General features: G+C 31.1%; 2 protein-coding genes and 2 long non-coding RNA genes across 4 annotated transcripts; 1 reads left to right on the top strand and 3 right to left on the bottom strand.

Moving 5' to 3' along the window:
• Positions 1-5783: 5783 nt before the first annotated feature.
• LOC133677808 (uncharacterized) lies at positions 5784-7393 on the bottom strand. The gene is made up of 2 exons (XR_009835837.1): positions 7175-7393; positions 5784-6102 (listed from the first exon to the last, which is right to left on the bottom strand). It is a non-coding gene; the product is annotated as an uncharacterized LOC133677808 (long non-coding RNA).
• A 6028-nt stretch (positions 7394-13421) lies between these two features.
• Positions 13422-15031, bottom strand: LOC133678512 (uncharacterized). Its single transcript, XR_009835982.1, has 2 exons — positions 14813-15031; positions 13422-13740 (listed from the first exon to the last, which is right to left on the bottom strand). It is a non-coding gene; the product is annotated as an uncharacterized LOC133678512 (long non-coding RNA).
• A 4127-nt stretch (positions 15032-19158) lies between these two features.
• LOC133678212 (DNA-directed RNA polymerases II, IV and V subunit 6A) lies at positions 19159-21083 on the top strand. Its single transcript, XM_062100452.1, has 6 exons — positions 19159-19302; positions 19968-20001; positions 20094-20266; positions 20360-20411; positions 20582-20649; positions 20798-21083. Exons 1-6 carry the CDS (start codon positions 19268-19270, stop codon positions 20865-20867), a joined length of 432 nt encoding a protein of 143 aa, XP_061956436.1. The 5' UTR covers positions 19159-19267; the 3' UTR covers positions 20868-21083.
• Positions 21084-21786: 703 nt separating this feature from the next.
• LOC133678958 (probable (S)-N-methylcoclaurine 3'-hydroxylase isozyme 2) lies at positions 21787-23726 on the bottom strand. Its single transcript, XM_062101494.1, has 2 exons — positions 22733-23726; positions 21787-22644 (listed from the first exon to the last, which is right to left on the bottom strand). Exons 1-2 carry the CDS (start codon positions 23651-23653, stop codon positions 22039-22041), a joined length of 1527 nt encoding a protein of 508 aa, XP_061957478.1. The 5' UTR covers positions 23654-23726; the 3' UTR covers positions 21787-22038.

The following is a 23726-nucleotide window of genomic DNA, read 5'->3' as shown; positions in this document are numbered from 1 at the left end:
TCTGAATTTTAACTCAGATCAATTCTAAATCGAGTTTAATAACCATGTCACTCACTAAAATCTTTCCCTAATAAATTTTTATCAAGAAAATTTAACACACTTTTCCATAATTTCAACTACAACTCCTTCCATAGAAACACTAGAGCACCAAAATCAGAAACAATATCTAACCTGATCCACACCACCACAAAAACCACCACCAATACCTCATCCTCAAGGATGCGATCAATTTCACACCATGAAATGGCTACCCATTGTAGAAAAAACACCGCGTGAGGTCAAAACTCTAGCTATCCACTCTAGAGAACGAAGATTAGGAGCTACCAGTGGCGGTAAACACAAGTTTAGAAACAAAATATTCCTACCAATTAAATTTTTTATATGTGATTTTTTTTTTATTTTTACATGAAAATATAAAATAAAATTGAAATAAATTACATAGAAAATAAATAAAAATTTATATGTTTTTTGACTAATAAAAGATTGACACATGAAATAAAATATTTAAAATGTCTTTCCATAAATACAAGATATCATAAAATAAAGATCGACCAATAAAATATTACCAACAATTATTGTAGTTTATGTTACATATTTATAAATCTCTATAACACAACATTATCTTCTTGAATTGTTAACTTACTAGTTAATATTTTTTATTTTAAATTTTTTTTATCAACAATACTTAAATACTTATATTCAAATAACAAAATATTCTTTAATTTCCTACCCAATGGAGATTACTCTCTCTACTAAAGGATTGAAAAATATTATGGTTACTTACCGTTCTAGTAAAGCACCTTATTTTTTTCAAATATTTTTTTTAATTCATCCTTCAATATTTTAATAAATTTGAAATGATCATTATAATTTGTTTTAGTTTTTTTTTTATATGAGGTTATCATAATCTCAAAAACAAAATATCATAATATTTGGTTAGTATTCAATTTTTACAAGTGTTTTTTTTATTATCATATCATTAAATAATAATAAAAAGTTTTAAAAATAATTTTTTAAAACCTAGTGAAGCCCATGATTCTAGTCGCGGGTTTTCCGAGTTAAGCCTTAAAACCCAGATTAATCTAATAAGTCACAATTTCAATATTTTTTAAAAAAAGTCATCTTAAAAAAATTTAAAGTTAAACCACGTTTTTACTGATCGTCTATGTTGTCTTTGGACTCTTAAGTCAACCAAGTTATATAGAGACAACTCTCATATGAGTTAATTTTAAATCCAAGCTAGAAAATGAGTCGAGTCAGGAAATTTCAAAGTTGACAAGTTGGGTTTGTTTTAATAACAATGTTAAATAATTTTCTGTTTTTAAATTTCATCTTTCATTTTTTTCTTCTTTTAATTGAATCCTATTTGATTTTTTTAATCAATTTTATTCTTCAATACTTGGTTAATTCTGAATTGATTTTCATAATGTGTTTTGATTTGCTTTTTTTAAGGTTATTACAGTATTAAACAAACATTCAAGCATTTAGTTGGTGCTCAATTATACGAGTATCTATTTTTGTTATCATATCTTTAAATAAAAAATAGTTTAAAAAGTAAAGTTGTTAAATCTAGTGAAGTCTATGATGTCGATTGCGAGTTTGGTAAATGAAGTTATGAAACTTGGATCAATCTAATATTATATCGTTTCAATGTGTGTGTATTATCTTGAATCTTTTTTTTTTTTATGGAAAACACTTGTTATTTAATATTTAGACAGAGACTTAACATAATATTAAATAACAAAATATTCAATACCCGCACTTCTTTATTCAAAACAAAAAGAAATTATGAAATCAACGCACATATAAAAGTGGGGGTCTCCTAATTATTTGTGTTCGCACACATAACACCTCCACTATACTATTGTTGCTGGAATAGAACGCAGCCTCGGAACAGAATTATGCTGCTTGCCGGGCGCCGACGGTGGAACTATCACTTTTGCGAGGAAGAAACCGGCCCTTTTTTGAGTGATGGGCAGCGTTGCTTCGCTTGGTGTAGCGGTACTAATGCCACTCAGAAACAACCCGAGGAAAAGAACAAATAATATTTCACGGATTAGTGCCATCACTAAAAAACAAATTGAGTTGTATATGGTGAGAGACTACAATTTATATACTGCCACAAAAACAAAATCAATAATAAATTATGGAGTCATATTTAGATATTTAGATAAAAACTTATCATAATATCAAATAAATAAAAAAATTCTTTACTTTCCTAATCAATGGAGATTTCTTTCTATATAACATGCATTTTTTAGGAAATGTATTTTTAATCTTAAGAAAATAAAAGATTATCATTTATTATAAATTATGGTGTAATATTCTTTTTTTTATTGACAATTAATACACGATATTCAATCACTAGACAAAGACTTATCATAATATCAAATAAAGAGATATTTTGTACTAGCCCAATTAACTAATATTTCTTTCTACATAACATGCATTTTCTTAGTTGATAAAAAAAAGTTAATTTTTTTTTTGAAATCGGGGCTTAGGAGCCTAATAAAATTAAATTAAATGAGCAAATGTTGACCTGATAACCTCATAGTACAGTCTCAAAGTCAAGCATGTTTGTAATTGTGGTAGCGGTGATGATTTAAAATATTTATTATAAAATAATAAATTTTTATTTTTTAAATCTCATTTTTAATATCAACACATCAAAAGATCTGAAAACATAAAAAAATATTTTTTAATAAAAAAATTAAAATTTAAAAAAACACGGTGCAAACCACGTTCCCAAACACGCTGTACATCTTCTTAAAACACCATCTCACTCCACCATAAATCGCTATTATAAAACTTGAACTAGCTTGCTTAGAGTTTAGACTAGTTTGAATTTTACAAAAAAAATAGAGAAGGAAATTGACTTGAGTAACCCAGTCAAAAACTTGAATTGATCCAATATTAAAACTCGATAAAAAACAAGGTAGCTTTTTTAAAAAAAACCTCATTTTAACATTTAATTTTTTTAATTAATCCAAGTTAATTCTCCTACTCGGGATCTGAATTTTAACTCAGGTCAATTCCAAGTCGAGTTTAATAACCATGTCACACACTAAAATCTTTCCCTAGCAAATTTTTATCAAGAAACTTTGACACACTTTTCCACAATTTCAACTACAACTCCTTCCATAGAAACGCTAGAGTACTAAAATCAGAAACAACATCTAACCTGATCAACACCACCACAAAAACCACCACCAATACCTCGTCCTCAAGGATGCCATCAATTTCCCACCATGAAATGGCTACCCATTGTAGAAAAAACACCGCGTGAGGTCAAAACTCTAGCTATCCACTCTAGAGAACGAAGATTAGGAGCTACTAGTGGCGGTAAACACAAGTTTAGAAACAAAATCTTCCTACCAATTAAATTTTTTATATGTGATTTTTTATTTTATTTTTACATGAAAATATAAAATAAAATTGAAATAAATTACATAGAAAATAAATAAAAATTTATATGTTTTTTGACTAATAAAATATTGACACATGAAATAAAATATTTAAAATATCTTTTCATAAATACAAGATCTCATAAAATAAAGATTGACCAATAAAATTGTAACACCCAGAGATTTTCTCATGATAAATACAATTTCCATGAGCCTTGAACTCAGGAAAATGAGGATTTTGTTTTTCAATATCCATAACGTCTTAGTTCCACACACAATGTACCATAATAAATAATAAATGGTTAAGCAAATAAATTAGCATTTGATGTAATAGAAACATAATGACTAAGAAATGAGAAAAACATAAATACTTTTTCTCTTTTTCTCTTTGGTCACAACTCCCAGAAATTTAATTTTATCCGAACCACTCCTAAAACAATTGTCTCATAATGGAAAATTTCTTTCTTGTTGTTCATGGTAGAAGTCCTGCATTGAACTAATATTTATGTAAATATGAACAACTATAATTACATAAAAGTAGAACCACTAATTCCTTACACTTTCATGAGATCGTTGGGTTATAAGTCACGACATGCTCATTGTCCGCAAGACCTCGACGTGTTTTGTCCACAAGATCTCAGTTCATTAAAGTATATTGCACCTTTGTATTTCCGCAACTACATTTACTCTTGCTCATGCTAGTTGGGTATACCACCCATCCTTTCTCAAACAGTTATCCCTTATCTTTACACAGAATCACCCATTTATTTCACATTTTCTAATAGTGAAATCGACTAATCACTTTAATCCAGTCATTGCTATGCTAATGACCATCTCAATTACTCTGTTCGGCATCATCTTGAATATCCATCTTGAGATCTACGCATTCACCCATTCGATCACGTCATCCTGCTAACAAATATCATAAACTTGTTTTATTAACTGTTATTTTTAACATGAGTACTCCCCATTGCTGATACCCTATATTATTACATCACATCTTTCATTCTAAGAATTTCATTTCTAACACTGAATAAACACTAGTTCCTATGAAAGGAACTAGGTTCCCATTCAGTTCCATCAATTACGGTTCCTTTCTTCATGTTTGAGTCACTAATGCCTTACAATAACTTTATAGACTAAGGCACAAACCCTTCGATCTAAACCTTCAATTAGAATTTATGTTTAAAGCCTTGATCCCTAGTGCCCTTCCATTAACGTCTTCCGTAATTCCTATACACTAATCAACAGTATCACTCTAGTAAATAGTGTCATGTACCAGCACTAACTGATTAATACCAAGTAATAACTCCTCGTCCAGGATCACCCTAACAATTCTATTTGGCCCGTCCCAGCCGTTTAGGAACTTTTTTTTTTCTCAATCCAAGCCATGCAATAATTTCTTAATCAGACAACCACTCTCATTCCTCCTCACCAAGCATTCTATCTTCACCAAGTAGTAATGCTCGACGTCCAGAATGGGGTATAATGTTGTAATAGTTTGAAAATAAGAATTAGCATGACATCCCAATCGTTTTCACGTATTCAATAACAATGGACATTTTCTGTTTCTGATAAAAAAAAATTCCAAATTTTTTTTAAGATTCCATGTTAACATTATACCGCGTATACCAATTATCCACTCGATAATTGCTTCTATTAGTAACCCTTTAACCAGAAAATTAGTCTCGAACATCCAGACAAGTAATTACTTCCATTATGCCCATTTACCAAGCATCTATCATATTTACCCAAACTCAGCACTGACCCCAGGTTCAGTCCATTACTTCTGACTATCCAAAAATCCAACCATCTAACATTTGACATTAACCCCGTTACCGGGTCATTAATTCATTCACCCAATTCCCGGCACCACCCCCATCACTAGATCTCTTATTTATCTGCCCACTCCACAGGCATCGACCTCATCACTGGGTCTCTTATTTATTCACCCAATTTACTGGGCATTGACCCCCTTACCAGACCACTTATTCATATGCCTAATTTTCTAGGCACTGACCCCTTTTAATGGGTCACTAATTCATCCGTCCATTTTCCTCAGGCACTGCTCCCTTTACCGGGTCACTAATTCATCGGTCCAATTTCTCCGGGCACTGGCCCCTTTACCGAGTCACTAATTCATCCGACCATTTTTTTCGGGCGCTGACCTCCTTTACTAGGTCACTAATTCATCCGTCCATTTTCTTGAGCACTGACCCCTTTACCGGGTCTTAAATTCATCCGCCCAATTTTCTCGGGCCCATTTTTCCGGGCGTTGACCCCCTTTACCAGGTCACTAATTCATCTGCCCTTTTTTCCAGGCACTGATTCAACATATAAATTTGTCCACAATTAACACAACCACAATATACATAATAATATCACAAAATTACTTTATTATCAATTAAAAGCATAACGCACTACAATCTTTTTTCAAAAATATACGATACCGTTAGTATCAATCATTACAATCATTCAATCAGTTCCACTGCCGCCAATTCCTCACTGGGCAGCTGTAACTTTCAATTTTTTTAATAATAATATCACATCAATGTTCATATTTAAAATGACATTATAAGAAAAATTACTACATCTTAACATTCATAAAATTTCCTAAATAGATTATGTGTTGAACACCTACCTGCAGTTTGGTCACAGAATGCACGACCCTAATATTGTCCTCCCTTAGGCAACTCTCCTGTACCAACAAGAATTATTAATCACTTATACAATTATTTCTTTTTGAAATAATTTATATTTATTTTGTCATCGCGAAATTAAATTTAAACTTCACATTCATAAATCACTAATAAACTACTTCCAATCCATATACCCATAATAAATTATTTTATTTATAATACATTTTTCGCCATGGTCTATTGAAGTAATAAATTGGTTGTATTATCTATTCCATGACTTCAATTCTACCATTTTCCCCAATCCTTATATATTACAACAATAAGATTAAACAAGGATTTTGTCATAATTTAACAACCAACTTTAACAACTCAATTCATTTATTTTCATGAACTTGGTCAAACCTTTATAAGATGGAAAATTAAAATTTTTCTTCCATCCTATTTAATTTGCAATTCAATCCTTCTCACCATGTTTCTTAACATGTTTCAACACTAATTTTATCATTACCCACATCCACATTCCGTCCTTTTAGTTCTTTCTTCACTTTGCCAAATTTCTTAGTTTAGTAAGGATAGCATTTATTATTATTATTATTATTATTATTATTATTATTAATTTACATCCTACTTGTTTATGCATTACTTGACCCCATTAAATATATTTCCATCCACACTAAAATCCTAACTTAGTCAAATACAATTTCCCTCTTCTTCCATCATTTAGCCTTGCCGAATTTTTTAAAAAAAACATCCAAGGAGGGATCAAATCTTCTTTAATTCTAGTTTTTAAAATCTCATCTAAGATTAATTTTATTCATTTGAGCATGGTAATTTTCCTTTTCATCAATCACATACATTCCCTATATTTTTCTACCAATGCCAAAATTTCAAGTAAAGGGTAGCATGAAATTTCTTCAATTATTTACTCATTTAAACACTAACCCATTCAATTCTCATGCCAACAAATAAAATTTTATCACAATATCACAATTTACTACAACTAATATGCTAAACACAAAGTTCTATAATCAAGCCCATCATCACCCAAGCATACATGTATGAAATTTCTACAATCAACACAATACAATCATATTTACTACTAAGATAACAAGGAATTTAATTAGAAAAAACCTCAAGGTGAAACCACCCTTTATATCCCTCCTTCTTCTTCCTTTCTCCACACTTCATTCTTCCTCCACAAGCTTTAAAACCCTTAGATCACTCAAATATTTAGTGTAGTTCACCATAAACCTTCTTAATTATCTTAACTCTCCATAATCATGCATTATTTTCAAGAATGGATGAGAGAATTGTAGAGAAATGTAAGAAAATCCCTAACTCCCCTTTCTCTGCATGTAACCCGCTGGACACCCCAAGCAAATTGGGGTTTATATAGTAAAATTTTTATTATTTGCATTTAAGCCCTTGCCTTTCACGTTTGAATTTATCTAGTCCCCATGAGTCATTTTCTTTTCTTATTTTCTTTTTCCTTTTGGTCAGCTAGAAACAGCCCTTTTAAGGTCAATATTTCAACTAATTTATTCAATCTTTCTTTTAATTATATTACCATGTGTTTCTGATATATATATATATATATATATGTTTTTTACCTGGTTACCTGTATGTTTTCATGCAAATTCTAAAAATCACCAGACATAAAATTCTAATAATTCTGAAACTTTACCCCATGGTAAAATAATATATTAGAATGCTCCACACAAAGTTTCAACTCAATTTTTCAATCATATCAAAAGTTATGCGTGATAGCGCAAAACTGGTTATATTGCAATTTTTCTACAAAATCTCAATTTCTCCACAAATTTTAAAATTTTAACCAAAGCTAAGAAAATATATTATAAGTCTCCACGAAAATTTTCAGATTTTTCTGACAATCTGATCGAGAATTATGAATTTTTAACATAAAACTAGTCGATTTATGATTTTTCACCAAAAATTCAAAATCTCCTTATTTCATCCCAACATAAAGCACACAATCATTTTACTGTCTCATCGGAGCCACTTTACTATATTTATTTTCTATTGTTTTTAGTCATGGTTCATTCCCATGCCATGACAACATTACCAATTTCTCACTACTGTTTACACCAGCACTTTTTCATACTTTTCTTTTCTTTTTGACCGGGGGTTTACAAAAATAATACCAACAATTATTGTAGTTTATGTTACATATTTATAAATCTCTATAACACAACATTATCTTCTTGAATTGTTAACTTACTAGTTAATATTTTTTATTTTAAATTTTTTTTATCAACAATACTTAAAGACTTATATTCAAATAACAAAATATTCTTTAATTTCCTACCCAATGGAGATTACTCTCTCTACTAAAGGATTGAAAAATATTATGGTTACTTACCGTTCTAGTAAAGCACCTTATTTTTTTCAAATATTTTTTTTAATTCATCCTTCAATATTTTAATAAATTTGAAATGATCATTATAATTTGTTTTAGTTTTTTTTTTATATGAGGTTATCATAATCTCAAAAACAAAATATCATAATATTTGGTTAGTATTCAATTTTTACAAGTGTTTTTTTTATTATCATATCATTAAATAATAATAAAAAGTTTTAAAAATAATTTTTTAAAACCTAGTGAAGCCCATGATTCTAGTCGCGGGTTTTCCGAGTTAAGCCTTAAAACCCAGATTAATCTAATAAGTCACAATTTCAATATTTTTTAAAAAAAGTCATCTTAAAAAAATTTAAAGTTAAACCACGTTTTTACTGATCGTCTATGTTGTCTTTGGACTCTTAAGTCAACCAAGTTATATAGAGACAACTCTCATATGAGTTAATTTTAAATCCAAGCTAGAAAATGAGTCGAGTCAGGAAATTTCAAAGTTGACAAGTTGGGTTTGTTTTAATAACAATGTTAAATAATTTTCTGTTTTTAAATTTCATCTTTCATTTTTTTCTTCTTTTAATTGAATCCTATTTGATTTTTTTAATCAATTTTATTCTTCAATACTTGGTTAATTCTGAATTGATTTTCATAATGTGTTTTGATTTGCTTTTTTTAAGGTTATTACAGTATTAAACAAACATTCAAGCATTTAGTTGGTGCTCAATTATACGAGTATCTATTTTTGTTATCATATCTTTAAATAAAAAATAGTTTAAAAAGTAAAGTTGTTAAATCTAGTGAAGTCTATGATGTCGATTGCGAGTTTGGTAAATGAAGTTATGAAACTTGGATCAATCTAATATTATATCGTTTCAATGTGTGTGTATTATCTTGAATCTTTTTTTTTTTATGGAAAACACTTGTTATTTAATATTTAGACAGAGACTTAACATAATATTAAATAACAAAATATTCAATACCCGCACTTCTTTATTCAAAACAAAAAGAAATTATGAAATCAACGCACATATAAAAGTGGGGGTCTCCTAATTATTTGTGTTCGCACACATAACACCTCCACTATACTATTGTTGCTGGAATAGAACGCAGCCTCGGAACAGAATTATGCTGCTTGCCGGGCGCCGACGGTGGAACTATCACTTTTGCGAGGAAGAAACCGGCCCTTTTTTGAGTGATGGGCAGCGTTGCTTCGCTTGGTGTAGCGGTACTAATGCCACTCAGAAACAACCCGAGGAAAAGAACAAATAATATTTCACGGATTAGTGCCATCACTAAAAAACAAATTGAGTTGTATATGGTGAGAGACTACAATTTATATACTGCCACAAAAACAAAATCAATAATAAATTATGGAGTCATATTTAGATATTTAGATAAAAACTTATCATAATATCAAATAAATAAAAAAATTCTTTACTTTCCTAATCAATGGAGATTTCTTTCTATATAACATGCATTTTTTAGGAAATGTATTTTTAATCTTAAGAAAATAAAAGATTATCATTTATTATAAATTATGGTGTAATATTCTTTTTTTTATTGACAATTAATACACGATATTCAATCACTAGACAAAGACTTATCATAATATCAAATAAAGAGATATTTTGTACTAGCCCAATTAACTAATATTTCTTTCTACATAACATGCATTTTCTTAGTTGATAAAAAAAAGTTAATTTTTTTTTTGAAATCGGGGCTTAGGAGCCTAATAAAATTAAATTAAATGAGCAAATGTTGACCTGATAACCTCATAGTACAGTCTCAAAGTCAAGCATGTTTGTAATTGTGGTAGCGGTGATGATTTAAAATATTTATTATAAAATAATAAATTTTTATTTTTTAAATCTCATTTTTAATATCAACACATCAAAAGATCTGAAAACATAAAAAAATATTTTTTAATAAAAAAATTAAAATTTAAAAAAACACGGTGCAAACCACGTTCCCAAACACGCTGTACATCTTCTTAAAACACCATCTCACTCCACCATAAATCGCTATTATAAAACTTGAACTAGCTTGCTTAGAGTTTAGACTAGTTTGAATTTTACAAAAAAAATAGAGAAGGAAATTGACTTGAGTAACCCAGTCAAAAACTTGAATTGATCCAATATTAAAACTCGATAAAAAACAAGGTAGCTTTTTTAAAAAAAACCTCATTTTAACATTTAATTTTTTTAATTAATCCAAGTTAATTCTCCTACTCGGGATCTGAATTTTAACTCAGGTCAATTCCAAGTCGAGTTTAATAACCATGTCACACACTAAAATCTTTCCCTAGCAAATTTTTATCAAGAAACTTTGACACACTTTTCCACAATTTCAACTACAACTCCTTCCATAGAAACGCTAGAGTACTAAAATCAGAAACAACATCTAACCTGATCAACACCACCACAAAAACCACCACCAATACCTCGTCCTCAAGGATGCCATCAATTTCCCACCATGAAATGGCTACCCATTGTAGAAAAAACACCGCGTGAGGTCAAAACTCTAGCTATCCACTCTAGAGAACGAAGATTAGGAGCTACTAGTGGCGGTAAACACAAGTTTAGAAACAAAATCTTCCTACCAATTAAATTTTTTATATGTGATTTTTTATTTTATTTTTACATGAAAATATAAAATAAAATTGAAATAAATTACATAGAAAATAAATAAAAATTTATATGTTTTTTGACTAATAAAATATTGACACATGAAATAAAATATTTAAAATATCTTTTCATAAATACAAGATCTCATAAAATAAAGATTGACCAATAAAATTGTAACACCCAGAGATTTTCTCATGATAAATACAATTTCCATGAGCCTTGAACTCAGGAAAATGAGGATTTTGTTTTTCAATATCCATAACGTCTTAGTTCCACACACAATGTACCATAATAAATAATAAATGGTTAAGCAAATAAATTAGCATTTGATGTAATAGAAACATAATGACTAAGAAATGAGAAAAACATAAATACTTTTTCTCTTTTTCTCTTTGGTCACAACTCCCAGAAATTTAATTTTATCCGAACCACTCCTAAAACAATTGTCTCATAATGGAAAATTTCTTTCTTGTTGTTCATGGTAGAAGTCCTGCATTGAACTAATATTTATGTAAATATGAACAACTATAATTACATAAAAGTAGAACCACTAATTCCTTACACTTTCATGAGATCGTTGGGTTATAAGTCACGACATGCTCATTGTCCGCAAGACCTCGACGTGTTTTGTCCACAAGATCTCAGTTCATTAAAGTATATTGCACCTTTGTATTTCCGCAACTGCATTTACTCTTGCTCATGCTAGTTGGGTATACCACCCATCCTTTCTCAAACAGTTATCCCTTATCTTTACACAGAATCACCCATTTATTTCACATTTTCTAATAGTGAAATCGACTAATCACTTTAATCCAGTCATTGCTATGCTAATGACCATCTCAATTACTCTGTTCGGCATCATCTTGAATATCCATCTTGAGATCTACGCATTCACCCATTCGATCACGTCATCCTGCTAACAAATATCATAAACTTGTTTTATTAACTGTTATTTTTAACATGAGTACTCCCCATTGCTGATACCCTATATTATTACATCACATCTTTCATTCTAAGAATTTCATTTCTAACACTGAATAAACACTAGTTCCTATGAAAGGAACTAGGTTCCCATTCAGTTCCATCAATTACGGTTCCTTTCTTCATGTTTGAGTCACTAATGCCTTACAATAACTTTATAGACTAAGGCACAAACCCTTCGATCTAAACCTTCAATTAGAATTTATGTTTAAAGCCTTGATCCCTAGTGCCCTTCCATTAACGTCTTCCGTAATTCCTATACACTAATCAACAGTATCACTCTAGTAAATAGTGTCATGTACCAGCACTAACTGATTAATACCAAGTAATAACTCCTCGTCCAGGATCACCCTAACAATTCTATTTGGCCCGTCCCAGCCGTTTAGGAACTTTTTTTTTTCTCAATCCAAGCCATGCAATAATTTCTTAATCAGACAACCACTCTCATTCCTCCTCACCAAGCATTCTATCTTCACCAAGTAGTAATGCTCGACGTCCAGAATGGGGTATAATGTTGTAATAGTTTGAAAATAAGAATTAGCATGACATCCCAATCGTTTTCACGTATTCAATAACAATGGACATTTTCTGTTTCTGATAAAAAAAAATTCCAAATTTTTTTTAAGATTCCATGTTAACATTATACCGCGTATACCAATTATCCACTCGATAATTGCTTCTATTAGTAACCCTTTAACCAGAAAATTAGTCTCGAACATCCAGACAAGTAATTACTTCCATTATGCCCATTTACCAAGCATCTATCATATTTACCCAAACTCAGCACTGACCCCAGGTTCAGTCCATTACTTCTGACTATCCAAAAATCCAACCATCTAACATTTGACATTAACCCCGTTACCGGGTCATTAATTCATTCACCCAATTCCCGGCACCACCCCCATCACTAGATCTCTTATTTATCTGCCCACTCCACAGGCATCGACCTCATCACTGGGTCTCTTATTTATTCACCCAATTTACTGGGCATTGACCCCCTTACCAGACCACTTATTCATATGCCTAATTTTCTAGGCACTGACCCCTTTTAATGGGTCACTAATTCATCCGTCCATTTTCCTCAGGCACTGCTCCCTTTACCGGGTCACTAATTCATCGGTCCAATTTCTCCGGGCACTGGCCCCTTTACCGAGTCACTAATTCATCCGACCATTTTTTTCGGGCGCTGACCTCCTTTACTAGGTCACTAATTCATCCGTCCATTTTCTTGAGCACTGACCCCTTTACCGGGTCTTAAATTCATCCGCCCAATTTTCTCGGGCCCATTTTTCCGGGCGTTGACCCCCTTTACCAGGTCACTAATTCATCTGCCCTTTTTTCCAGGCACTGATTCAACATATAAATTTGTCCACAATTAACACAACCACAATATACATAATAATATCACAAAATTACTTTATTATCAATTAAAAGCATAACGCACTACAATCTTTTTTCAAAAATATACGATACCGTTAGTATCAATCATTACAATCATTCAATCAGTTCCACTGCCGCCAATTCCTCACTGGGCAGCTGTAACTTTCAATTTTTTTAATAATAATATCACATCAATGTTCATATTTAAAATGACATTATAAGAAAAATTACTACATCTTAACATTCATAAAATTTCCTAAATAGATTATGTGTTGAACACCTACCTGCAGTTTGGTCACAGAATGCACGACCCTAATATTGTCCTCCCTTAGGCAACTCTCCTGTACCAACAAGAATTATTAATCACTTATACAATTATTTCTTTTTGAAATAATTTATATTTATTTTGTCATCGCGAAATTAAATTTAAACTTCACATTCATAAATCACTAATAAACTACTTCCAATCCATATACCCATAATAAATTATTTTATTTATAATACATTTTTCGCCATGGTCTATTGAAGTAATAAATTGGTTGTATTATCTATTCCATGACTTCAATTCTACCATTTTCCCCAATCCTTATATATTACAACAATAAGATTAAACAAGGATTTTGTCATAATTTAACAACCAACTTTAACAACTCAATTCATTTATTTTCATGAACTTGGTCAAACCTTTATAAGATGGAAAATTAAAATTTTTCTTCCATCCTATTTAATTTGCAATTCAATCCTTCTCACCATGTTTCTTAACATGTTTCAACACTAATTTTATCATTACCCACATCCACATTCCATCCTTTTAGTTCTTTCTTCACTTTGCCAAATTTCTTAGTTTAGTAAGGATAGCATTTATTATTATTATTATTATTATTATTATTATTATTAATTTACATCCTACTTGTTTATGCATTACTTGACCCCATTAAATATATTTCCATCCACACTAAAATCCTAACTTAGTCAAATACAATTTCCCTCTTCTTCCATCATTTAGCCTTGCCGAATTTTTTAAAAAAAACATCCAAGGAGGGATCAAATCTTCTTTAATTCTAGTTTTTAAAATCTCATCTAAGATTAATTTTATTCATTTGAGCATGGTAATTTTCCTTTTCATCAATCACATACATTCCCTATATTTTTCTACCAATGCCAAAATTTCAAGTAAAGGGTAGCATGAAATTTCTTCAATTATTTACTCATTTAAACACTAACCCATTCAATTCTCATGCCAACAAATAAAATTTTATCACAATATCACAATTTACTACAACTAATATGCTAAACACAAAGTTCTATAATCAAGCCCATCATCACCCAAGCATACATGTATGAAATTTCTACAATCAACACAATACAATCATATTTACTACTAAGATAACAAGGAATTTAATTAGAAAAAACCTCAAGGTGAAACCACCCTTTATATCCCTCCTTCTTCTTCCTTTCTCCACACTTCATTCTTCCTCCACAAGCTTTAAAACCCTTAGATCACTCAAATATTTAGTGTAGTTCACCATAAACCTTCTTAATTATCTTAACTCTCCATAATCATGCATTATTTTCAAGAATGGATGAGAGAATTGTAGAGAAATGTAAGAAAATCCCTAACTCCCCTTTCTCTGCATGTAACCCGCTGGACACCCCAAGCAAATTGGGGTTTATATAGTAAAATTTTTATTATTTGCATTTAAGCCCTTGCCTTTCACGTTTGAATTTATCTAGTCCCCATGAGTCATTTTCTTTTCTTATTTTCTTTTTCCTTTTGGTCAGCTAGAAACAGCCCTTTTAAGGTCAATATTTCAACTAATTTATTCAATCTTTCTTTTAATTATATTACCATGTGTTTCTGATATATATATATATATATATATATGTTTTTTACCTGGTTACCTGTATGTTTTCATGCAAATTCTAAAAATCACCAGACATAAAATTCTAATAATTCTGAAACTTTACCCCATGGTAAAATAATATATTAGAATGCTCCACACAAAGTTTCAACTCAATTTTTCAATCATATCAAAAGTTATGCGTGATAGCGCAAAACTGGTTATATTGCAATTTTTCTACAAAATCTCAATTTCTCCACAAATTTTAAAATTTTAACCAAAGCTAAGAAAATATATTATAAGTCTCCACGAAAATTTTCAGATTTTTCTGACAATCTGATCGAGAATTATGAATTTTTAACATAAAACTAGTCGATTTATGATTTTTCACCAAAAATTCAAAATCTCCTTATTTCATCCCAACATAAAGCACACAATCATTTTACTGTCTCATCGGAGCCACTTTACTATATTTATTTTCTATTGTTTTTAGTCATGGTTCATTCCCATGCCATGACAACATTACCAATTTCTCACTACTGTTTACACCAGCACTTTTTCATACTTTTCTTTTCTTTTTGACCGGGGGTTTACAAAAATAATACCAACAATTATTGTAGTTTATGTTACATATTTATAAATCTCTATAACACAACATTATCTTCTTGAATTGTTAACTTACTAGTTAATATTTTTTATTTTAAATTTTTTTTATCAACAATACTTAAAGACTTATATTCAAATAACAAAATATTCTTTAATTTCCTACCCAATGGAGATTACTCTCTCTACTAAAGGATTGAAAAATATTATGGTTACTTACCGTTCTAGTAAAGCACCTTATTTTTTTCAAATATTTTTTTTAATTCATCCTTCAATATTTTAATAAATTTGAAATGATCATTATAATTTGTTTTAGTTTTTTTTTTATATGAGGTTATCATAATCTCAAAAACAAAATATCATAATATTTGGTTAGTATTCAATTTTTACAAGTGTTTTTTTTATTATCATATCATTAAATAATAATAAAAAGTTTTAAAAATAATTTTTTAAAACCTAGTGAAGCCCATGATTCTAGTCGCGGGTTTTCCGAGTTAAGCCTTAAAACCCAGATTAATCTAATAAGTCACAATTTCAATATTTTTTAAAAAAAGTCATCTTAAAAAAATTTAAAGTTAAACCACGTTTTTACTGATCGTCTATGTTGTCTTTGGACTCTTAAGTCAACCAAGTTATATAGAGACAACTCTCATATGAGTTAATTTTAAATCCAAGCTAGAAAATGAGTCGAGTCAGGAAATTTCAAAGTTGACAAGTTGGGTTTGTTTTAATAACAATGTTAAATAATTTTCTGTTTTTAAATTTCATCTTTCATTTTTTTCTTCTTTTAATTGAATCCTATTTGATTTTTTTAATCAATTTTATTCTTCAATACTTGGTTAATTCTGAATTGATTTTCATAATGTGTTTTGATTTGCTTTTTTTAAGGTTATTACAGTATTAAACAAACATTCAAGCATTTAGTTGGTGCTCAATTATACGAGTATCTATTTTTGTTATCATATCTTTAAATAAAAAATAGTTTAAAAAGTAAAGTTGTTAAATCTAGTGAAGTCTATGATGTCGATTGCGAGTTTGGTAAATGAAGTTATGAAACTTGGATCAATCTAATATTATATCGTTTCAATGTGTGTGTATTATCTTGAATCTTTTTTTTTTTATGGAAAACACTTGTTATTTAATATTTAGACAGAGACTTAACATAATATTAAATAACAAAATATTCAATACCCGCACTTCTTTATTCAAAACAAAAAGAAATTATGAAATCAACGCACATATAAAAGTGGGGGTCTCCTAATTATTTGTGTTCGCACACATAACACCTCCACTATACTATTGTTGCTGGAATAGAACGCAGCCTCGGAACAGAATTATGCTGCTTGCCGGGCGCCGACGGTGGAACTATCACTTTTGCGAGGAAGAAACCGGCCCTTTTTTGAGTGATGGGCAGCGTTGCTTCGCTTGGTGTAGCGGTACTAATGCCACTCAGAAACAACCCGAGGAAAAGAACAAATAATATTTCACGGATTAGTGCCATCACTAAAAAACAAATTGAGTTGTATATGGTGAGAGACTACAATTTATATACTGCCACAAAAACAAAATCAATAATAAATTATGGAGTCATATTTAGATAAAAACTTATCATAATATCAAATAAATAAAAAAATTCTTTACTTTCCTAATCAATGGAGATTTCTTTCTATATAACATGCATTTTTTAGGAAATGTATTTTTAATCTTAAGAAAATAAAAGATTATCATTTATTATAAATTATGGTGTAATATTCTTTTTTTTTATTGACAATTAATACACGATATTCAATCACTAGACAAAGACTTATCATAATATCAAATAAAGAGATATTTTGTACTAGCCCAATTAACTAATATTTCTTTCTACATAACATGCATTTTCTTAGTTGATAAAAAAAAGTTAATTTTTTTTTTGAAATCGGGGCTTAGGAGCCCAATAAAATTAAATTAAATGAGCAAATGTTGACCTGATAACCTTATAGTACAGTCTCAAAGTCAAGCATGTTTGTAATTGTGGTAGCGGTGATGATTTAAAATATTTTTCGTTTAGAAATGCATTAAAATAAAGTTTTTTATTTTTTTAAAATTATTTTTGACATCAGCACATCATAACAATATAAAAATATAAAATAAAATTTCATTTTAAACAAAAAAAATCAAAATTTTTTACACCCGAAGGATCACTAAGCATTGGGTGGTCAAACCAACAATTTCTTGAATAACAAATTTAAGTACAACAACTGATTAATTTTTCTCTAAATTTTACAATTTCATCTTTCAAATTTTTTTTCTATGTGATTTAATCCTTATTTTTTTTTAATTCCTTTTGCTTTAGAATTTTTTTTAATTTATATTTTTATTACAATCTGGGTTAACTCATTATTATTGTGACCATTACCTTGGTTGTTGATTACGTGAGTTAACATAAGTCAATACAATATATCATTATCTTTTTATTTCACTCCCAATATGTTTTAATAATTTAATCTTTTAATTTTTATGTGAGTTAACATAAGTCAATACAAAATTTTTTTTTTTGAAGTGTTCTAGTCGTATAAGTTTGATTAATCAATTATTACGATTTTTTTTACTTTATTCAATAAAAGTGTTATAGAAGGATGTTTCTTGGGATAGGCCATGGCTTCGGTTTTGTCAAGCTAACACGTTCCATGGTGATAAAGAGCAGATGTAGAAGAAGAAGAAGAAAAATGCAGGAGGGGATAAGAGATTTTAAGGTTTCGTTTGGCTGGTGTAAAATAATTCACAAATTTCAAGATTTTTGTGCTAAGACGGATGTAACTAGATATTTAATTTGTATTTATTTATTGATATTCCTTTTCTCTTGTTTAATCATGCTCTTCATAGCTAAATTATTTGGTTAATAAAATTCTTGTCTTCAATAAAAAAATTAGTTATCTAATTTTTACTATTATCAATATTTTTTAATTTCAAATTCACAAAGAAATTTGAGTGATTACACTACTTTCTTTGATTATAATAAATTATTTTAAATCTATTTCGACTAATAGTCTAATAAGAACATTTAAACAAAGTTATGATTTCAAATTAAATAATTCAAAATAAAACTAATAATTAAAAATTTTAATAGTAAAATAATAGAAATGTAAAAGGCAAGCAAGAGATAAAATTAAAAGAAAAGACATCGAGGACGAAAAAGAAAAACAGAAACAATTAGGCACGTAAGTGATATTTCAAAATATTTCCAAGTATGTCTGTGATATAAATAGAAATATATAGGGACTAAGATGGTATTTAGCCAAAAGAAAGTAAGAAACAAACGCTGTCAAATAAAAAGCAATGCCAGCGACAGTGTTTCTTGCTCTCTCGTATTCCGGAGACAGAAAGGGTTTTAGACCTACAAGGAACCAGAGAGAAGCTCTCCTTCCTTCTTCAAGAATCAATAATGGCAGACGAAGATTACAATGATGTGGACATGGGGTTTGATCCTATCTCTTCTTTCTCATAAAAAACGAGCTAGTGTTTATTTTTATCTGTTTAAAATGGTCAGAAAAATAGGGTTTTGTTAGCAGGGATCTGTTTTGCTTTTTTTTTTTTCTGGAACCAACTGAGTGTTATGATGAAATTTTGCTATATTTGAGTTTATTAGGAAGTTTTTGCATCTGGGTTTTGGGAATTTTTTTTTTTGTTTTTTTTGTTTTGGATTTTGTTGTTAAATCATGCTATTTAGTTGAATTTTCATGATTGTAGTTTGATTTTATAGTGTGAATATGATGTTTGATGTAAAGTTTTCTGCTTTGTTGATATTGTAATCCCATGAAGTGATAATTATGATTTTATAAGGAGTTGCTTAGTGTTTAATTTGATGAAGGTGTTGTTGGTGACATAAAAGCAGACAATGTTTGATTTCTGCTTTTTTGTCATGAAAAGATGTTAGAGAATTTTGTGTTTTAGATTTTAGAAACCATTTGAATATTTATGACCGCTCAGGATACTGTGTTTTTTTTATATGAGATTCATACTGAATGTGCCATGCGCCTGTTTCTGGATACCTTTGGGAATGTCCTTGCTTTATAGAGTTATTTTTCCCCTTTCTGTCTGGTGCTCAAATAACAGGTGTATGGTTTTCTGAATTGCTGTTGCAGATATGAGGACGAGCCACCAGAGCCTGAGATTGAAGTAAGAACTTGATATTATGATTTGTTACCTGCAATGTAACTTAGAAATCTATCTTGTTCTTTATTTAAAATGTGGGTGCAATGATTGGACAGGAAGGGGTTGAAGAAGATGCAGATAACGATGACAATGAAGATGACAAAGGCGAGCCAATTGAAACTGAAGACAAAGAGGAACAGGAACCAGTGGAGCGGCCTCGTAAAACATCAAAATTTATGACAAAATATGAGCGTGCTAGAATTTTGGGAACCCGTGCTCTTCAAATCAGGTTTATTCATTTTCCCCTTAACAAACTTGGTCACTATAAAATTAGGTTGGCCCCGTTTAGTTTGTGATTGCTAATTTTTCTTTTGCTCTGCAGCATGAATGCTCCCGTGATGGTTGAGTTGGAGGGTGAGACTGACCCGCTTGAGGTAAGATTGTTTTACTGGGATCTATGTTGAATTACTAGATTATTGCTTTATAGAGATGAAAGATACTGTGGTCAGTGGTGTGCTTCTTGCAACGTATGATATGGTATGTGTGGACAACTGTACGTTATATATGTTCAATTATTTGATGTTTTGGATTTCCATTTGATTAGATTGCTATGAAGGAGCTTCGTGAGCGAAAAATACCTTTCACCATCCGTCGCTACCTGCCTGATGGAAGGTCAGATTGTTAGCTTAAATTATCTGTAGCAAATTAATTTTGCCCCTTACAATGGGAGGGGAATGTATAACATTTTTCTCCTTTAATTTTCTTTACTGTTCACTCTAGTTTGTTCTTGTTCTTTAATGCACCCTGTGGAATTATCCAGTTATGAAGACTGGGGAGTTGATGAACTAATCGTGGAGGACTCGTGGAAGAGGCAAGTGGGAGGTGATTGAGAAAACCAAGATTTGGTTGGTGAACCCTGTTGCAATTTGATCAAGTTGGAGATAGTTTAAAGCCTTGTATAATATGTAACCAAAAGTATTTGCGCTAATTGCTCGGAACATGACCTGTGAAACTAAACTGAATATGTGGTGTAATGACAGATTTTGAACTCTAGAAGTGCTTGTGATTCTTAGAAAGAAATGAATATGGGTGCTTTGAATTTCAAATGTTGTATGCCAAAGTTCTGATGGAACGATTGTTGGATGCATGTTCTGGGACATGAGAAGTATTTTATTCTCCTGCTGCCAGGCATAGGAAAGAAGTTTTCTTGAATTTATTTCAAATAACTGCAATGTTAATCATGAATCTATTGCCGACTATATAAATGAATTCCTAAGTGATTTCTCTTACGTAAAAGCTTCCCATTCTGAAGCTTGATCATCTTCTCTCTAAAAAAGTTTCCAAGTTCCAGCTTCTCTTCTGTGAGGAAAGAAACTCTAACATAAAACAAAATTATTGTTATCTTTTCCTAAGGCAGCTGTGTATAGTTAAGGTGTCTTGCTATAGATTATGGCCACTTGACTGCCTCTGTATTATCTTGGAAAAACCAAGTATCAAGTTGTTTGAGTGTAGCTATCATCTTGAAATATCTATTTCAAAGAACATCAATTATTTGATTGTCTGTAACACCTAGTTATTTTTTCCATCAATGGTTAAATATTAATTGAAAACTCAGTCCTTCATCGCCTTCCCCAGATTCTTACAAAAACTGGTTATAAGAAACTCATTAAAGCTTTGCGGGATGAGGATAAAGTTAAGGCAGGAATCACATCTCAACTTCACATACATTTTTCTGTTTCTCATGTTCAAGTAAAGGAATTACCTTAAGATTCATCAATCATTGTGAGAAAGACTAGCTTTTTTGAAGTATGAGATGAAGAGGATGTTCTTTACTGATATAGAGTTGATGTAGTCTCTTCAGAGACTTCCAATAATCTCATTTCAAACAAAACTAGTAAACTAGTAAGCTATTAAACAGATTGTATACATATAGCACAACACCACACCAAATAGCCTAACATGCTTCATGGATCACAACACAGTACAGGAAACAATCACGCAAGATAACAGAAAACACGGGAATTAAAAGGTTGCTCCATCATCAACCACAAGATGTTATGATCATTTCCGCAATTTCGGTATAAGCTTAAGAGGTTGCTCCTTCATCAATGTGATACCATACTTCTCATCCATGTCTAGTTCATCAGGAAGCATGTTATTTGGTAGAGACCAGTCAAAGCCATGAATTAAATTGGCCAAAGCCAGCTGAACTTTCTTAACAGCCATTGGTAACCCGGCACAAATCCTCCTTCCACTTCCAAAAGGCAAAAACTCAAAATGGTTTCCTTTGTAATCCAGATCAGAATTCAGGAATCTTTCAGGTTTAAAACACAAAGGGTCTTCCCAACTGTCAGGGTCTCTTGCAATTGCCCATACATTCACAAGAACTTGGGTGTCCTTTGGTATGGTGTAGTCCAAAACTTGACAATCTTCTGTTGCTCGGTGAGGTATTAGTAATGGTGCTGGAGGGTGTAATCTCAAAGTTTCCTTGAAACATAAATGCAAGTAAGGGAATTTTGCTAGGCTTGATTCTGTTATCGAGTCTTCAGGAGTTTCTCCAGCAAGTTCTTCGCGAAGTTGTTTCATTGCTTGTGGATTCCTCATCAGTTCTGCCATCGCCCATTCGACTGTTGAGCTAGAACTATCCGATACTGCAGCTAAGAGTTCCTGCTCCCATAAAATAATGCAAATGATATTACTAATATCTTAACAAAAGGAATGTATTATGAGTGCATAAGTTAGAGATCATATATACCACGAAGAATGAACTGATTTGCTCATCAGAAAATTCCCCATCAAGCAAAACATCAAGGAAATCTTTACGTTTACTGGAATTATCATCATCTCCTGTATCGTTGCGGCCTTCTCTGCGTTCTTTGATGATGCTCCTCCATAATTCCTGAATTCTACTCCCGCACTCATTAGTCTTTCTACTCAGACCTTGAAGATCCAAGCTACCTAGTATAGGATACAAATCCGATATGTTTAGAGTTGTATGTAACTCCATCATTTCCCTTACAAGCCCACACACTCTTTGACACTCTCCAGTTTGATCATAATCTATCAAGTCTTTTGATAAGTAAATGTTCGCCAACACATTAAATGTATAAACAAACACAATATCTCGTATTTTGACTACCTCCCCTTCCTTCTTTCTCAAGAAATCTATCATTTCTTTGGCCTTGGTTTCTCTTGTACTTGACTGTCCATCAACGACTTTAGAAGAGAATAGCTCATTCCTCATCAGGGAACGAAAGAACTTCCATCGGTCGGTGCACTCAAACGTCCAAGCTATGGAGTCCTCATTCAGCTTAGGGTCCTTAGCAAAGGATGCGTGAGGCACACACCGGCCGGAGAGTTCTCGGTCATGGGTCTTGAGGATTTCGGAGGCTGCTTCCCGAGAAGACCCTACCACAACAAGTTGAGTCCCTAGTCGGAGGGACACGAGTGGACCATAAACCTGTGCTAATTTAGTCAAGGAAATATGGGGCTTGTTTCCCATTTGAAGTACATTTCCTATAATAGGCCATGATTTTGGCCCTGGTGGAATAGCCGGGACTTTGGAAGATTTGTGTTTTAGGACAAGGGAAAGTAACAATAATATTGCTAGAAGAAACAACATGGGAAAAGATGGATAGGAATTTGCTAAAACACTTATTGAAACCATGGTTTCCATGAATTAATGCAAAGAAGGTGTGTTACAACAATGGTTTCCATCGTTGCTATTTATAATGGGGGAAGAGGCAATC

This window comes from Populus nigra, chromosome 18, assembly GCF_951802175.1.
Source record: "Populus nigra chromosome 18, ddPopNigr1.1, whole genome shotgun sequence".
NCBI lineage: Eukaryota > Viridiplantae > Streptophyta > Magnoliopsida > Malpighiales > Salicaceae > Populus > Populus nigra.
The sequence above is the reverse complement of the archived record's forward strand: the minus strand, read 5'-3'. Positions and strand labels throughout refer to the sequence as shown.

Excerpts from the sequence above, each read along its gene's own strand:
- LOC133678958 (XM_062101494.1), bottom strand. The coding sequence starts at position 23,653 with ATGGAAACCATGGTTTCAATAAGTGTTTTAGCAAATTCCTATCCATCT. Across the intron at positions 22,645-22,732 it reads AAATCAGTTCATTCTTCGTG|GAACTCTTAGCTGCAGTATC; the intron begins GTATATATGATC and ends TTATGGGAGCAG.
- LOC133678212 (XM_062100452.1), top strand. The coding sequence starts at position 19,268 with ATGGCAGACGAAGATTACAATGATGTGGACATGGG. Across the intron at positions 19,303-19,967 it reads TACAATGATGTGGACATGGG|ATATGAGGACGAGCCACCAG; the intron begins GTTTGATCCTAT and ends TTGCTGTTGCAG. Across the intron at positions 20,412-20,581 it reads GTGAGACTGACCCGCTTGAG|ATTGCTATGAAGGAGCTTCG; the intron begins GTAAGATTGTTT and ends CCATTTGATTAG.